Genomic DNA, 19,966 nt, shown 5'->3' with positions numbered 1-19,966 from the left:
AAAACATATTGTCATGATCAGACACACAACAACTACCATCTGAAGTTTAAATCTGTTACACACAGCCATCTGTAGAGAGACACAAACAAACGCAAACAGGTGGTACTCAGCCAACAGTGCAGCATATTTAACTCAAGGACCAGTATGATATGTGGTATCTTGCCCTTCAAGAAACAAGGAGCACATGACGGACTTAAGGACACGGTTAGAGAAACTGTGGTCTGTACTACTGTACAGCTGCCTGGGTGTTAAGGTGTTCACAGAGAAAGCTGCAACCCACAGTGTTAACAACAACAGGACAAGAGTGCCAGTCTATAATGACATTATATTTACAAACATGTATATGACACAGTAGACATCTGCATTTGTTTTCTAAAGGCCACTTTGTTGTGAACTTGTTTTGTAGTTTGACGTACAGTTCATACTATACTATTGTTCCTGATGCTGCACAGCACAGATTTATCTTGTTTGATTAACTCGTCTTTGAAACACGACAGTCATTACTAACAATCCAAATATAAAGGGCATGCAAGCACAACACTGCAACATTGAGGGTGTTAAATGCATGGCACTCATACCGTCCTTTACAGCTTACAGTAAGCAAATATAATGTGGGTACATAAAGCCCCGTCTGATCATGCTTTGAATGTTTCAGATGTGAAACTGTTGAACTAAACTACTTATGTACGCTAGCCAATAAGACTGTTAAACATATTCCTTTTCTGATGTAAATGCAAATTACAGGTTGAACAAAAGATTAGAACTACAATCTTAGTCATTATGTTAACCTTTTACACACACACACACACACACACACACACACACACACACACACACACACACACACACACACACACACACACAGGACATTACCTCGTTTTTTTTTCAGTTGGAACCTCTTTGATGAGCTTGTCATGATCGTCATGGTATACAATAAAACATATTGTCATGATCAGACACACAACAACTACCATCTGAAGTTTAAATCTGTTACACACAGCCATCTGTAGAGAGACACAAATTAGTAGCAAATATAGTTGGCTAGAGTGGCCTTACTAGGATCTACTATGCACACATTATACATCACAATGTCAACATTAGATCCAAAAACATTATAGGTGATGGTTATATTCAGTTACATGCGGTGAGGTTCATGGCTGGTGAGGCACTGACTCTTTCAGTCAGATTTACAAATATATGAACCCAACATAGAAGCTTATTCACCATTTTCTTAGCAGCATTAACATTGACTACTGGTTATGTTTCATATCTCATATCAGCATTCTTTATACACACACAGGTAAGGTACATATTTGAGTTAGAGAGAGTATTTTCTCTGCACCCTCCATGTGTTCCACAATTCATATCCCTTCAGTACACATTAAAGTAGAAGGGTGCGCCAAAACACGGATCTCAATTTTCAACATGATTCGAAATATTCAGTTATGTTTAAGAGCTTTTTTAGTCTGATGCTTTGATTAATTTTAATACAGACTGTTCAACAAAATGATAACCAAAAAAGCAAAATAATATTTTTATTTGAATATTGGATTGTTTTCTCTTAGTCAGATCCCATTTTCAATAAAATTGTGGTCTTACCTTTACTTGTAAAATCGTCAATTTTTGGCCGTCAGTCGGAGAAAAAAACTAAACTAAACGGATTGCTACAGTGCACCTGACTCTGAATTATGCTGGTGGTTACTGAGGTGACCAGTAGCTTGTTGGCGAAACCGTCTCTGCGTAGAAGAATATCAGTAACAAGAAGATGTCTGCTCAGGTACACCCTACTCACTGCATGCGCTCAAACCAGTTTGCGAGGGATTGCGCAATCCGAGGTGAGGCTCAGCTCGTCGCTGCTGCAGCTCGAAAATACTTAAATTCAGCGATTATAAAAATGATCTAAATTATTGGAATCATACAGAAAATACATTTATAGCACAGACCAGTGGACACATATTTATTTTAATATCAAGTTGTTTTTACTTTTCATGATGACAGTTGAGGCTCTTGAGTCAACTCTGTTTAAATAATTGTTTAGGCTTCTTATTCATAAAACTTGGATGTTAAAAAAACCCTGTGAAGGTTAGATAGCTAACCTTAAACATAAAACAAATGTAAGTTACTGCTGTCACAGACGAGGATGAGATTTCACTCAGATCTACACTCTACAGACTTAACACTTGAGTTTGGTTTTGGAAGAGACTTGTTATTGTCAGTTAGGAACTATGAGGCTGCCACCATTGTACCCCTGAGCAAGGTACTTAACCCTGAGTTGCTCCAGGGAGACTGTCCCTGTAGTTAGTTCAATGTAAGTCGCTCTGGATAAGAGCGTCTGCTAAATGACCTGTAATGTAATGAGAAGATCCAATAAACTGCACACATGACAGCTGCTACCTGACTGGATGTGTTGTATTATTATATTGCTGTTCTTTACAAGCCAGACTTTATTACTGTGCTGGATGTATTGAGGAAGCAACCTCAGCCAGTTAACAACCTCAGAGAGGTCACGATATCTCATTGTCATTAATGTTTGAACAGGTAGAGATGATGATGCTTTTGTTTACTACTCCTTCAATAACTATTTTTTTGTATATCAAGTTGTTCCATGTTTACTGTCCCATCAAGTTGATTGTTGACCCAAATGCAGCACACAGGAATCCAAGGATAATCAGTAATGACATTTACAGGTAACCAGATCCACAGCGGACAATATGACAATAGGAAGTAAGTCAGGGTCGGGAAACAGGCGAAGCAGACAGCTCCAAAACAGGCTTGACAGGCGAAACAGGTAAGGTCTGCAACGAGAGAGAAACAATTTGCCTGTAGGGTAGGGGGCGGGAACCTATGGCTCGCGAGCCATATATGGCTCTTTCGATGACGCGATATGGCTCGCAGACAATTTTGAGCTGACATTTAACATGATTAACAAGTAATAAATAATTATACTGTGTCATTTTAAAGTAAAACATTTAGCAGCGGATTTGTTTTTAGTTCTCCCCTCTCCTTTCCTCCGCTCTGTCTCAGACTGCACAGCGCACACACTTACACACGTGTGTGTGTGTGTGTGTGTGTGTGTGTGTATAGGTGTGTGTGTATGTGTGGGTGTAGGGGTGTAGGGGTGTAGGGGGCGGAGCCCCGCCCGTCGCGAAACCGAGCAGAGGAGAAACTGCGCAAAGCAAGCAGTAGACCGGGGGGGGGGGTCAAACTCATTCACAGAGGGCCAACATTAAAAACTGGGACTACGTCGAGGGCCAAACACGGTCCACATTTATTGAACAGGATAAACATAAAGTGCAAAAAGATATGGAACATATTTAAGTCAACTGCAAAAGGATTGCTGAGCAGTTCAGTTTTCATTTCTGAGCTGCAAAGTCGGCAAATGCTCTCAGTTGATCAGCAGAATGCTGTCGGGAACACAGCGGTGGAGATGTTTGTCAGTGTTTGGAAACACGTAGTGACCAAAGTTTCCTTCTGCATCAGAGTCTCCCACAGGCAGCTCGGCTTAGAAAGCTCTCACTGCATCACACATGTCCGTGATCACACGGCCCTGAAGCTGCAGGTTTAACAGTGAGATGCTTCGTTATGTCGCACAAACAGTCCAGCTCACATCGTCCCAGAGATCTGTGCTGTGTTTCCCTTTGCTTTCCAAAAACTTTCATTTCATTTACACATTTAGATACTTCCTCAAATGTCTTTTCCCGTGGTTGTGCCATGCATTGATTTAATTACCAAAACCGGCGGGCCAGTTATGACAGACATATGATATTTTTTCGCTGGTCGGTTATAATTGCCTTGAGTTTGACACCCGTGCAGTAAACACTGAAACGTGCACATATATGAGATAAATAACGTAAGCGTTTAGTTTATTTAATAAAAGAGCTCCTGTTCAATGAAACACTGATACCTCTATTAGTACTCGGAGACGTGTTATATTAAAAAATGCACACGTAAAGTTGCATTCAAATTTATATGGCTCTCAAGGAAATACATAAAAAAAATATTTGGCTTTTATGGCTCTCCCAGCCAAAAAGGTTCCCGACCCCTGCTGTAGGGGAAAAAAATTGCCTAAGAGGTTTAGTGGGCGAATGTTTTCGAAAATACCTACAAACGACATACCCAAAGTAAATTTAAAGCTGCTCTTCAACCATTTGCACCAGCTGCATGATTTTGGTCTCATTGAAAAGATACCTCTCTTATTGTTCTTGCAAAACAGTGAAGAATCACTCCAAGTGCTTCTGGCACTGAGTAATAGTGGTCTGAATATACTGAATTTGAAGAAAATACACTCCGTCTGAAGTTTGTTGTTGAAAAAGATGTCTGAAGATGGGTATAGCTGGTAGTCCAGAGCTGAAATACACAATAGAAACATAGAACCAAGTGTTATCAAGTTCACCACCAAATTTCAGATGAAAAGGGATAAAAACGTAATTTATTAGGCAGGTTTGTCTAAGAGTAACACCAGGCGTACACCAACTGTGCAATATGTACATGTACATATTATAATGTTTTTATTTATTTATTTTTAATAAATAACTATTATATACCCATATTACCTGTTAGTAGTAATCACACAGAGTAAGTGAAGTATAAAGACATTTTTTTTCTAATATTTGTATGTTTTTTTGTATTTTTTTTGTACAATAAATATTAAATATTATTTTGGAAATAAATTTTATTTTGAAAAACCAGGACGCTGAGCTGTTCCAGGGTCAGTTTATAACAAAAGAAGTGGGTGGGCACTTTTTTATCAAGTTGACTCAAGGTTGTAAAAGACCCATCGAAGCTCCGATTGGCTCAAATGAAGTGTCAATCTAATGCTGAGAGCCCGCGCTAAAACCAGGACGTGTCTGTACCGGGATGAGAGCACAAGATATTAAGTTATGACTGTTTATGATCACACAATGTAAAAATCGATCAGCTGATTTCACAGATTGCAACACCTGTTCATGGACTTTTATCGATGTGACGATGTTCACAGTGGATATCGAACGTGTGGACCTCTGGCAATGCCTTAGGAGCATCTTTTTCAAAATATTGCTGAAAAGAGGATATTTATGAGGCTTTATAGGTAAGTTGGCTCAAAGTTATGATTTTGATTTTGAGTGTACTTGCTAGTTTGAGGAGCTTATTGTACCACTGTTGTGATTTTCATCTCCATATTAAAATAGTAAAGATTCTAAGCTTTCCAAAAAAGATTTCCTCAATGTTGTGAAATATAATCCTGTATCTTCACCTGGATCCAGATGAACACCAGAAACTTGCTCGTTGGACAACAGCATCCAACCAAACCAGCTCACTTTTACTGTCTGATTCTTTACTGTGTTCTATAGAAACGTGAATGGTCTTGTGCTGTTAAGTGAGAGGGGAAATACCCCCCACATAGTTGTGCTTTTTTTATTTCTAAGTTTCTAAGTATCTCAACATACAGGAGGAATGTATCTGTACCAGCAAATTAAACTCACAATTACAGTATTTGTCTTGTAAATGACAAATCTTTACAACAGTAATGTGTACATATTAAATATATTATTTTCATGTTCTCAAACATTTGAATAAAAGCCTAAAACTATCACTGCAATCGTATCTGTGGACTTTTATTCAACCCATGGTAAATTTAGTTTCTAAATAAAGTATCAACTTAATGTTAGCAGAAAAACAAATAAATGTGGCTTATTTGTTAGGGAGTAAGAAATTAGATTTGCTGTAAGTATTATGATAGTTCAAACATTATGCACTACACAAACATACATTTTCCTTTTTCTGAGTGAGGTAATTATAAAGTGATTAATTTAATACTGACTATTAAATCACTAAGTCACTATGATCTCATTAAGGAGATCATAAAGACCATATTATTTAATACACACTAATTGTGAACGAGATTTCGGGTGCAAGCGGCCAAAATGTGTTCTCAGGCAGTTGGCGTCTCCCTTGGTTTTGGAAGAGACTTGTTATTGTCAGTTAGGAACTATGAGGCTGTGGAGAAGATCCGATAAACTGCACACATGACTGGATGTGTTTGTATTATTATTATTATTATTATTATTATTATTATTATTATTATTATTATTATTATTATTATTATTATTATTATTATTATTATTATTCTGCCCTTACAGGGCGTATCCCTATAAGTAGCTAGACAGTTAGCTAACATTAAAAAGTCCTCCAATAAAGATGCAAGGTTTGCTTTCTTGACTTTACTGTTCTTTTAATTTGTAAAACTGTAACAATACAGAAATAAAACACATAAGTATGCTGGCTTTACATAACATATAAGTAGCACTGTACAAACAACACACATACTACTATTAAAATAATTAGCTATCATTAGCATCACTATTAGCTAGAAATAGCACAGATCACCATTAGCTAAATTAGCACACATTAAACTAGCTTCAGACCAAAAGTTATAAACTTCAAACATTCTGCACATAACACATACACATTGCACATGAATAACTCACAGACAAATAGATCGTGCGCATGTGACGTCACGCTTACGTCCCAACCCGTAAGTCAGCCATGTTTGATGATATACACAACCAAGACGGCACCCGTTCACGTGTGAGTTGCTGCAACACTTCGTCATTTTCTTTGTATTTAAACGTCTAAGATTGAAAGAAAATGCCAAACGTGTGCGCAGTGTATAATTGTGGTCATAACGCTACTCGTGACCCAGAGAAACGGTTCTTTAGATTTCCTAAAATCATCAAAAACAACGATCCACAAAAGAGGGATGAATTTCTGTCTACCGAACGCCGTAAGCTGGTTTAGCAAAATAACTTGTGAGGATTTAACAGAAGAAAAAGCACAATTCACCCGTGTGTGTGGCGTCCACTTTATATCTAGTAAGAGCTCATGCTAAAGCTATGTTTTCAATGTTTACGTTAAACATTTGTGCTTATGATATACCCGAACACTGTAAGACCTTACTTCTCCATATCGCTGACTGGTAAATAAGGCACTTTCTTTACATGTGATAGCAGCCATTTGCTCTTTTCTTCTGTGCATGTTTTTGTTTTGCTTATTCTTGAGACTACTTCACTTGCGAAAAACAAAGCACCAATGTGAGAACATGCTTCGCTTAATCTTCTTTATCTCTTCTCACTCACAAACCACGGCTTGAGCGGTGTATCTCGAGCTCTTTGAGAGTGATTTACACGGGCATGGACGAGCACCCTGTCATCTTTCAGTGGTTTGGTAAGAAGACTACCAACCCAGCCAGAAACAAAGACATTATAAGCATCTAAGCTCTTGTATGCCTTCATTTGTGCGTTGGTTGCCCACAACGTTTGTAGCACAAGGTAGTTCACAATATCCGGATATTCAATCGGCGGTAATGAATCTAAATCCTCAATATAATCCGACGGCTTTAGCGTGTACGGGTCACGGCCGCAAATTTGGACTTTTTCCTCTGAATCTTGCCTTTGCAGAGGACTCCAGAGAGTCACAATACTTTGAAGAAGTCGGAGTTGTATTGCTGTTGTTGTTCGCTTTAGACGCCATTGTTGATTTGTATATCATCCAACATGGCGTCTCACGCATACGTCACACAGTTTAGTCATGTGTTTGCACACTATCTATAGTCTCCAAGGCTCAAGCATCACAGACATGAACACAGTTGACATGGCGTCGCTGCTCCACATGTAGATCTCCTGCTCTGTTTACAAAGATCCTTGCAAAGAACATGTCCCAACTCTATAAACATAGAAATAGGCAGCACAATTATATTGCTGTTCTTTACAAGCCGGACTTTATTACTGTGCTGGATTTATTGAGGAAGCAAAGAGAGAAAATGTTTCTTTGCACACATTTCCAATATTAACCAGTAACCACACCCACTAATCTGGTTAGTGGGTGTGGTTACTGGTTAACATTAGAAATGCCTACAACCCAAACACAGGTACTCACTTTCACAAATTAAAAAAGTTATATTGACATTTTGGCTATTTTGACTTCAACCTGCAAAAGGAAAATTCTCCAGTTACTGACAAAAGAAAATGTCCCTCAGGTTTTTTCATTGCACCAGTGAGAGGAGCCTACCACTTTGAGTTCTACATCAGTGCTTATGGACATGCTTCACATCCTTCAGCTGCTGTGTTGGTCAAGATTTTTTTTATATGCAAGCTGATTGACAATGCTGCACAACAACAACAATCTTTTTTTTAATAAGGAAAGGTTCATGATTTACATCAAAATACACAGTGATACAGTTAGGCAATACTTGTACTGGACTTAAGTAGATTAAGGAAGTGTAGTTATTCATAAGAATGTGTAAAGGTTTTAAATAATCACTTTTGGAAGAGACTTGTTATTGTCAGTCAGGAACTATGAGTTTGTATTATTATTATTATTATTTTTATTATTATTATATTGCTGTTCTTTACAAGCCAGACTTTATTACTGTGGTGGATTTATTGAGGAAGCAAAGAGAGAAAATGTTTCTTGGCTTATCTCAACCTCAGTTAACAACCTCAGAGAGGTCACGATATCTCATTGTCATTAACGCTTGAACAAGTAGAGATGATAATGCTTTTGTTCAATGTTTACGGTCACAACAAGTCGATGGTGGACCCAAATGCAGCACACAGGAAACCAAGAATAATCGGTAATGACTTTTACTAGTAGTCAGGAGCAGGTTATAGCAGGTAAACAGATCCACAGCGGGGTGATAATAACCCACAAGGACAAACCAATAGGTAGCAGGCAAGGGGTAAATCGGGGCTGGGCAGAGGGTCGAGAAACAAGCAAGGCAGGTTGATTGAATCCAGTCCGGGTCTGGAAACAGGCGAGGCAGACAGCTCCAAAACAGGTTTGTTCAGGAAACAGGCAAAGCAGACAGGTCAGGGGCAGGTAAGTAACAAGAGATCTGTTAAGGGAAGCACGCTGGAAAGACTTGCACGGTATAGAGTACAATCTGGCAGTGAAGTAGAGGCCTTAAATACCAACTAGGCTTAATTGTTTGCAGCAGGGGGAGTAAGGTGATCTGCAGAGGAGGCGTGGCTAGCAGGTGAGTGAGGTGGGCACACTAGTGGGCGAGCAAGCCTTAAAGCAGTGGTTCTCAACCTTTTTGGGGCCAGCGCCCCCCTATCCATTATCCAGGTCCCTTTTTTAATTTTCTCCCCTGAATTTTAATGTTGATTATTATTCTGTTTGTATTATTATGATTCTTCTTCTTAGTATTTATTATTTATATTACATATTATTATTTTGTATTTCAATTCTTAAAATATTATAAAAACTCAAATTCTCTGAGAGATAGAAGTTACATAATAAAATGTCTAAATAATAATAAATATTATATTATTACAATATTTTTGTTGTAGTTGTTGTTTTTACCTTCAATTGCCCTAATACACCATGTACCCAGGGAGCAAACAATGCAACGGTAAGAAGTTTGAGATTCAAACTTTATTCGGTGTCATAGACTGCAGCCAATCAGAAACAGGTCAGACATTCAAACTGTAACCGGTGTTAAACACAGCAGCCTAGGAACTGCAAAACAATTTGCACTCTTAAGTGATCCAGCAATAAACGAGCACAAAGAAATAAGACTGAGGCGCCGCCCAACCCCAAACGGTTCCTCCTGAAATTCAGTTTAAAAATTTTTTTTTATTTATATATGGCGCCAAATCACGACTCACTTTTCACATTGAACAGGTGCACTTTTATTAAATAAACTAAACACTTATGTTATTTATCTAATTTATGTGCACGTTTCCGTGTTTACTGCGATGCTTTGCGCATCACACAGAGCGGAGGAAAGGAGAGGTGAAAACTACAAAGTGCAAAAAAGTAAAAAATCCAACACTTTAATTATAAATGGAGCGACGTCGACCCCAACGTTCAGAAACTCAGGCGAAAATATCCACGTTTTTTAAAGGCACACAGCCTGAATCAGCAGCAGTGATGCAGGTGTTAGCTCTGCTGATGTTAGCTCCGCTGATGTTAGCTCTGCTGATGTTAGCTCTGCTGGTGTTAGCTCCGCTGATGTTAGCTCCGCTGATGTTAGCTCTGCTGGTGTTAGCTCTGCTGGTGTTAGCTCTGCAGCCAGAGTGCAGCTCGTCTGCTGCTGGTCCAAGTCCCGACCAGAGCATTAGTCTTTTAAGATTAATTTTGATTAGTTTTATTCATGGTGTATCCTTGGAAATATATTCACGCTTTCGAGCAGTGGCGGCGCTTGTTTTGTTTTTTTCAAGCAGAACTTTATCGCTCAGCAAAATAAAAGTAAAAGTCTAAAAACACACAAAGTTGCCTAAACACTGGTCACAGAATCAATTCAGAATTAGTTTTTTTGCCGAGTAAATTTACACATACAAGGACTTTACCAAGCTCTTTTTTTCAAATCTCAGATTTAACAACATAGCAGAGCCTATAAAACAGGGGGGGGAACCTTGTTCCTATCAAGGGCCATTTAAATTTTTACAAAATCCTTCGAGGGCCATACAAATTATTGAACTCATAACCTCTGTTAAAACAATTAAGACACAGCCCATCCATTTCACCTTTCTTTCATGCTTTTTCATCTATGCATCTTTCGGTTTCATCTTTCCATGTTTTTATGTTACGCTCTGGAGAGAGCTGCTTGTTGAGCACCCAAACTTCGACGAAGAGCGTTAACTTTATTCAAACGCTCTCGTCCTTTCAGCTCGTCCAGTTTTTGACATGACGTGACCATGTGATGACACGTTCCACTCGTGTGGTGTTCAAGGACCCTGACTTTGGCCAGGTAAAACAGTCAGTCACCCATTTTATTCTATTGCTTACTAGATTTGGATTAATTTTTTTGGAGTTCATTTTTTGTGTGTGTTTATGAATTACCTCGAGGGCCAGATCAAATGGTCTGGTGGGTTGGAAGTTCCCCACACCTGCTATAAAACAAATGCCCCTCACAAACGCATGAACGTTCTCTGAACGCCCACTGGGGGGGCGCTACCGCCCCCGTTGAGAACCACTGCCTTAAAGGAACATAACTCTGACAGTTTACAATGTTGAATTTCAGTGAGGACGACAATCACATCTATCTGGTACTGTTAGTCATAGAACCTGTCTCTGTTATCAGCCATGAGTGGATTTTAAACAATATATCATACAATACAATATATAAAATATCTTAAACAAATATATTTTGATAATCCACATTGTAGTAGTTAAAATGTGATTACTTAGTAAGAATTCCTACACACACAAGTCTTTTTTTGTTTCTATTTTGTTTATCTCTATTTATTTTTATTTTATTGTGTTAAAATGTATTATTACTAACTATATCCCTATCTCTCCATTTATAAAGGTATTACATTTACATGTTCGGAAAGGGGAGAATTGCAATGAAAAAAAGAAAGAAAGAAACATTTATAAAACACATATTGAACTATTCAGTGATCTGTAGTAATAAACGTCAACCTTTTTTTTTTTTATATGAGGTGATATTCAGTTTAAATTACTGGTGAATTAGAGTTTTGAATCTTGTATGTAGCCCAAGTTCCGCACTCACAAAGTCAACTCTTTTGCACATTGTCATGACTCTGGATTTGTGTTCCTGTTTTATTTTGTAGAGTTCACCTCCCTTGTGTCATGTCTTGTATTTACTTCCTGTCCTGGTGTGATGTCCCTCCATCGTCAGCGTCTGCCTCGCCCCTGATTGTTTTCACCTGTTCCCACTCACCTCTTGTATAAATTGTCCTGTCTCCCCTTGTCGTGTGTCACTTCGTCTGGTCTTATCCTAATCATAGCATGTGTAAGTTCCAGTGTGCCAAGTACCAGTGTGTTTTTTCAGAGAACTTTGTTTATCCTCCTAGTGAGAGCTTTGAGTTAAGATTTTGTTTAATTGAAGTAAAGTATTGTTTTTTTACACTTTACCATTGTGTCCGGACTTGTGCGTATGAGTCGTAACACACATTGAATCTCAGTCTTTTTTTAATGACTTTAAAAAGTACTACTATGACATTTCATGATTTTCTTAATGACATACTTTACTATGTATTTTCTTAATGACATACTATACTATGTATTTTCTTAATTACATACTATACTATGTATTTTCTTAATTACATACTATGTATTTTCTTAATGACATACTATACTATGTATTTTCTTAATGACATACTATACTATGTATTTTCTTAATGACATACTACTATGTATTTTCTTAATGACATACTATACTATGTATTTTCTTAATGACATACTATACTATGTATTTTCTTAATGACATACTACACTATGTATTTTCTTAATGACATACTATACTATGTATTTTCTTAATGACATACTATACTATGTATTTTCTTAATTACATACTATACTATGTATTTTCTTAATTACATACTATACTATGTATTTTCTTAATTACATACTATACTATGTATTTTCTTAATGACATACTATACTATGTATTTTCTTAATGACATACAATACTATGTATTTTCTTAATGACATACTATACTATGTATTTTCTTAATGACATACTATACTATGTATTTTCTTAATGACATGCAATACTATGTATTTTCTTAATGACATACTATGTATTTTCTTAATGACATACTATACTATGTATTTTCTTAATGACATACTATACTATGTATTTTCTTAATGACATACAATACTATGTATTTTCTTAATGACATACTATACTATGTATTTTCTTAATGACATACTACACTATGTATTTTCTTAATGACATACTATACTATGTATTTTCTTAATGACATACTATACTATGTATTTTCTTAATTACATACTATACTATGTATTTTCTTAATTACATACTATACTATGTATTTTCTTAATTACATACTATACTATGTATTTTCTTAATGACATACTATACTATGTATTTTCTTAATGACATACAATACTATGTATTTTCTTAATGACATACTATACTATGTATTTTCTTAATGACATACTATACTATGTATTTTCTTAATGACATACAATACTATGTATTTTCTTAATGACATACTATACTATGTATTTTCTTAATTACATACTATACTATGTATTTTCTTAATGACATACTATACTATGTATTTTCTTAATGACATACAATACTATGTATTTTCTTAATGACATACTACACTATGTATTTTCTTAATGACATACTATACTATGTATTTTCTTAATGACATACTATACTATGTATTTTCTTAATGACATACTACACTATGTATTTTCTTAATGACATACTATACTATGTATTTTCTTAATGACATACTACACTATGTATTTTCTTAATGACATACTATACTATGTATTTTCTTAATGACATACAATACTATGTATTTTCTTAATGACATACTACACTATGTATTTTCTTAATGACATACTATACTATGTATTTTCTTAATGACATACTATACTATGTATTTTCTTAATGACATACTATACTATGTATTTTCTTAATTACATACTATACTATGTATTTTCTTAATGACATACTATACTATGTATTTTCTTAATGACATACAATACTATGTATTTTCTTAATGACATACAATACTATGTATTTTCTTAATTACATACAATACTATGTATTTTCTTAATGACATACAATACTATGTATTTTCTTAATGACATACAATACTATGTATTTTCTTAATGACATACTATACTATGTATTTTCTTAATGACATACAATACTATGTATTTTCTTAATGACATACTATTCTATGTATTTTCTTAATGACATACAATACTATGTATTTTCTTAATGACATACTATACTATGTATTTTCTTAATGACATACTATACTATGTATTTTCTTAATGACATACTATACTATGTATTTTCTTAATGACATACTATACTATGTATTTTCTTAATTACATACAATACTATGTATTTTCTTAATTACATACTATACTATGTATTTTCTTAATGACATACTATACTATGTATTTTCTTAATGACATACTATACTATGTATTTTCTTAATTACATACAATACTATGTATTTTCTTAATGACATACTATACTATGTATTTTCTTAATGACATACTATACTATGTATTTTCTTAATTACATACTATACTATGTATTTTCTTAATTACATACTATACTATGTATTTTCTTAATGACATACTATACTATGTATTTTCTTAATTACATACTATACTATGTATTTTCTTAATTACATACTATACTATGTATTTTCTTAATTACATACTATACTATGTATTTTCTTAATGACATACTATACTATGTATTTTCTTAATTACATACTATACTATGTATTTTCTTAATTACATACTATACTATGTATTTTCTTAATGACATACTATACTATGTATTTTCTTAATTACATACTATACTATGTATTTTCTTAATGACATACTATACTATGTATTTTCTTAATTACATACTATACTATGTATTTTCTTAATGACATACTATACTATGTATTTTCTTAATTACATACTATACTATGTATTTTCTTAATGACATACTATACTATGTATTTTCTTAATGACATACTATACTATGTATTTTCTTAATTACATACTATACTATGGCATTTCATGATTTTTTTTAAAATAAAAAGCTATACTTTGACATTTTTGACTTTTTTAATGATGTGGATGTCTTTTTTACTTCATACTATACTATGACATGCAATACTATGCCATTTTTATGATTTTCTTTAATGACTTAATATACTAACATTTTAGTGACATATATTTTCCATCTCACTTTCAACCAGTAGCTTTGTACAAGTTGTCATTCCTAACCTGACAGACGCTGACAGCTCATAATTACACAGTGGACGTGTCATTTAAAAAGCACACAGGTTTTATTGCATATCAATTTCATGTATAAATTCTTCATAGCATTGGAAAGATTACATTTGGTATACATTGCTATTCTACAGAATTAACATCAGAGTCATATCTTTTCAATGAAATTTCTCTAAAGCACATCTTCAATAATCACAAGCATCAAAAGAACTGCAATTTTCAGAATTGTTCAACATTATTCTACAATCCTTTATTGTTTTTCATTATGTCTTCTCCCACAAGTCTTTTCTAACGTCTTTCAGAGCCACCTGCCCAAACATCTGTAAGGCAGTCAAGAACTTGAAGTCAAACCTACCAAACTAACCACATGTACAATAAGTGCATCTACGGATTTATTTTTTTCTTTTCTTTTTTCTCATTTTTTGATTTGATACACATTTCACAAATGGACATCATTATGACTGCTAAACACGTCATGCACAATACCTTTTTTTTGTTTGTTTGTTTGTTTGTTTTCAATAAACATAACAGAGGCGATATACAACTCAGATTCAAACAAAACAAGCACCATCCATTTAAACCCATATTTTTCAATGATTTTTTTCTTCAGACAAATGCACCATTGTTTTTCATTCTTTAAAATACTATACAGTTAAAAAGAAACAATAACTATATTTTTACTTTCTCCTGTAACAGTGGGGAGGGGGGGGGGGGGGGGGGGAACAGCAACCATGTTCTAATATGCTGAAACATATTTCAGCGACCATCTGCCAGAATACTTTCTGAAGTTGGCAAAATGGAATACTTCAATGCCTTCAATTCCTTTGCTTTACACAGCGCGTACTTATTACAGTAGTCCATGACATGAATTACTACATATAGTCAACCTAAAAACATAGCAACCCAAGCCTTTACATCTTATAACCACAACTTGGGAAAACAATGTGTTTACCATGAATGAAATCTCATTCAGTAGAATTATAAAAAAAGACTTTTGTCTTTAGAAAAATGAGATGACGCAGCAGTCCTGACATCACACTACCACCTGCTGTCGTGGATAAAAATTACAGTGCTTCTGTTTAAGATTTTTCTTAACTCTCCATGTCAAGCTCGAGTTGCTCATCTACTGAAAGCGAAACTAGTCTGAAAATGTATCTGTGTTCTCCTTTCTAGAGACCTAAGCCTGATCAATTTATGGCTTGGACCCATATGGTTTAAGTAAGTAAGTTTGAAAATACAGCATCAGGCCTAGTTCTGAGAGTCCCAGTAGGCAGGGAGGACCAAGGCAACAATGATCAACAATGCTCACCCCCCCTGCTCCTGCAGCTATCTACAGTTATCTACATGACTCATGCCCGCCATGGCACAGCTACCTTGTGGACAACATGGAATGAGTTTTTAGTATGACCTCAGAAGAAGAACAGGGAACATTACATTCAAATCATGATCATGTGTTTCTGTTTTTCCTGTCCAGAATTAACTAGATGTTGTTTTGTATGTGTTGGACGGACCAACCCATGTAATTAGGATGTACATTTGAACACTATCTGTGGTTTACTTTACTTTCTTTTTTTTTTGGTTTCATGAGTCCTTGCCTTCATTCTTGCACGACCAGCGATTCTGTCGCTCCAATGCAGCGCGGACCAGTTGTTAATGCAGACTTTGTGTTTTAGACTTCTGGACCATGTAATATAGGACAGCTAATTATAAAAAGAATATTCATTGTTTACACTACAATTATCAAAAGAAAAACAGAAGATGAAAGGAGCTTGATGTGGTAGAAATGAGTCAGATTCAATAATGTGACAACGTAATGCCCTTTTCTGACATTCATAGTGAAAGTTGTCCAAGTCCACCCCCTCAATAATACTTGAACAAGACACATTCAGCATACTGGGTAAAATGATGAACTGAAACAAGAAAAAAAACTAAACACTGCAGGACGTTACATTGCCAGATAGGATCTAAGCTAACTACAGCTAACCTTCACTATAAATAAAAACAAATAATTTCATGGGTTCTTTCAAATTTTGGCACACTAACGCATCAAAACCAGAGATTCAGAATCTCCCTCATGTTCTGATAGGCGCTCATTCCTTCAGTATCAAGAGAAGAGGGATAAAATGACATGTCTTCATTTAAACTCCTCCAGTCATGACAAAACAACCAAAAATAAATACATACACACACTTCTGAAATCAAATATATAAGAGCGTAATAAGAAAAGAAAAAACTATGACAGCAAATGCAAGCCCCTTGGAAATTAAATGATTGTCAGAGAACAAAACATTTTCTATGGGTTATTTGGCACATACCACTCTTGCTATGAACATCTAGGTTATTTTGTACATCATATGACAATATCATACAATTTTGGTCCTTCTCTAAAATAATTATATTAACAATTTAGCACTGTGGTGCCTACAACAAAACAATACTGTGGTATCTAAGAGGAGAGAAAGTGAATAAAATTAACAAATGACGATGAAATAAACAAGCAGAGAAAGACTTTCCTCATTTTTTGAGTATGATTTAAATTCATTTTCAGCATGATCAAATTGGGTAACCAATTACAACGGCTAGTGTCCCAGATAGCTCATCAAAATGACCAGTTGCTGTGCACATTTGAACATTGAACATCATTCTCCATGTAATCATTCAAAATCTACTGGAACTGTCATTTCCTCAAGTAACATTTAGTGTGGTGCTATTGTTGATTCTGCAGTTATAACTGAAACAAGATCAGTAAATGAGTCGCCCGTGATTGGTGGGAGAAACCTGGAGACAATAGTGCACGCGCCCACTTATGCTCCCGGTGAAACAGCACCACCGTGTGGACATGCAGTGCTAATGCAGTGCTGATGCTGCAGTGCTTGTAGTAGGCGGTGTACACAGACTTTAGAGACGTACTAGTCATTAAGTGTCTTTATGAGAGCCTTACGTAGGGCCTCTGTGTTGCTGGAGTGAGCCTTGTGGACTTGGGGAGGATCAGAGTAATGAGAATCAGAGTTTCAATGCTGTTGAGAAGCATTCATCATGTCCTTCACATCAACAGGAGCTTAGCAGTGCTTTCTTTTTGACAGAGTCTTGCGAGATGCCTCATCTAGGGACAATCTCTGCCTCCTCTCTCTCATTCACACACACACACACACACACACACACACACACACACACACACAAACACACACACACACACACACACACACACACACACACACACACACACACACACACACACACACACACACACACAGACGCTAACAAATGAACACACATATCCTTACAAACATTTTCTTTCTATCTTGAATGTATGTGACACTGAATTCTTCTCCGGCCTCCATGTTTCTACAACTCATGTCCACTCAGTCGCTTTTTTTCTATCCGTTTGCGAAACTAATGTTCCTCCTACTCTTTCTCCCACTTCCTCTCTCACTCTCTCTCTCTCGTCTAGATGTGGTTGAGCGGGTGAAAGCTGCTCGTCTCAGACGGTCCACCTCCCATGCTCAGCCAAGCGTCCAGAGAGTTCTGGGAGGGCGCGTGCAAAGGGTTGTTCTCCGAGAGAGACAGCATCATTGCATAAGCCTGCAGGAGAAGACAGGTGGCTTTTAACAAGAGGAAACTCAATATTTTCAAACACTCATTTTTAGTAACATTTCTCTCTTTGCTCAACTATGCTATGACATTGTTATGAGTTCTTAATGGTATACCATACTATGGCATTTAAAAATGTTTTTATTTAATAAAACTATCTTATGACTTTTTCCAGATTTTGTTTTTATGCCATATGACATTTTTATGACATTGTTAATGATTATTTTGTGATACTATACTATGACTCTTTATTTGATACTTATTATGACATTTATTCATGGTGTACCATATTCTGACATTTTTTATAATTTTTCTTTATGACATAGGCCTACCTTACTATATTTTATGACTTTTTCATACTATACTATGAGTTTTAAAGGACATACTTATACTATGTTGTCCTGACATTTCTTCTGGCATACTTAAACTCCAAGTGGCGATGAGGTCTTAAAATGTTTTGGAAAGAATCTTAAAAAGGTCTTTAAATCTATTAAATTGAACTTCTGGATTCCTGCATATATCCTGTTATTACACCTTAGGTCTTGTTTCCATGGATTGGCCTTCATTTCTATTGGTAGTAATAAGATTGTCTGACCAATTATGTTTTTTGCTCTATTGGATGTCTTTGTAGCGATGTCACCATGTTCCCAGGTCTGAAGCTGTAATAAACCATAATTATCCTTTCATTTCTTGCCACTATGCTTTGTAATTATGTTTCATTAGACTGTTTTAAGACTACAGATCACAGAGAAGATAGGAGGAGGTTACAGGTAATATGTTAGTAGGTTAAGTGAGAGGAAAAGACGTGAGGGGGCAGGACAAGAAGCACCTTTTATACACAAGAAGTACAGTTTCAGCTATTGGTAACTGAATCAACAAAACTAAAGCATCCGCAAATGTAAAGAAATCCATCTCATCCCTTCTGGCTGTAGCCACAGGACACATTTTGCCCTTCCTTTTGTCTATTCACAACAACATGTCTTTCTGTCCCTCCCTCTTTTAGTGGACATCCAAAAGACAGTCACATACCTGGGTTTTAGCCTGCCTGTACAATGTCTCTTTCAATGCCTCCGACTCTAGTGAAGTGTTAAATATGTCTTTAACATCAAAGGGTTGCTCGTCACTGGCTGCTTTACGTAACCCCTCCAGGCTCTTGGGAAAGCTGGGGAGACCCTCCAGGTCCAAGAGAGAGCCCTCGTCTATACACCTGCACACCGAGGGATGCATGGATGCCAGAAATAGGGCAGTGTGGGTGGGTCGGTTGATGGACGGGTGGGTGGGTAAATGGATGGAAAGATAGACGTAGGGAAGGGTTAGATGGAGAGTTAATGCGATGGAGGGGGGAAGTAAAATGAAAGGAGGAAGATAAGGTGAAATAAAATGTGAAGAGAGGAGAAAAGGAGAGGTACGATTAATAAAAGGACAGGTAGAGGGAATAAACTTGGAGAAGGTAAAGGAGAGAAGAGTAGGAGCTGAAACTGTTTTGTTGTTGTTTTCTTTCTGTGAAGGAAATCTATAGATTCAATCCATGTTTTACTTCTGTCTGTAGTATTGTTTAGTGTTGGCTTAAGTTATAATGAAAGCCGGTATAACGGGTGGTTTGTGTTAAAATGTTTGTGTTACGTGTAAGTGT

At 35.9% G+C, this 19,966-nt stretch overlaps 1 protein-coding gene across 8 annotated transcripts in view; it reads right to left on the bottom strand.

The window, feature by feature from the left end:
* Positions 1–14,776: 14,776 nt before the first annotated feature.
* Positions 14,777–19,966, bottom strand: part of prdm16 (PR domain containing 16) — a 173,412-nt gene continuing 168,222 nt past the window's right edge. For 7 of the 8 annotated variants that reach the window (XM_029435758.1, XM_029435759.1, XM_029435757.1 and 4 more), the window contains one exon: positions 14,777–18,324. In XM_029435758.1, the coding sequence (XP_029291618.1) occupies positions 18,312–18,324 (13 nt within the window). In that variant the 3' untranslated portion in view covers positions 14,777–18,311. Of the gene's footprint in view, positions 18,325–19,362; positions 19,541–19,966 lie in introns of all 8 variants that reach the window. The other variant, XM_029435764.1, reaches the window with a different exon arrangement.

Source organism: Cottoperca gobio, chromosome 7 (assembly GCF_900634415.1).
Source record: "Cottoperca gobio chromosome 7, fCotGob3.1, whole genome shotgun sequence".
NCBI classification, from domain to species: Eukaryota; Metazoa; Chordata; class Actinopteri; order Perciformes; family Bovichtidae; genus Cottoperca; species Cottoperca gobio.
The sequence above is the reverse complement of the archived record's forward strand: the minus strand, read 5'-3'. Positions and strand labels throughout refer to the sequence as shown.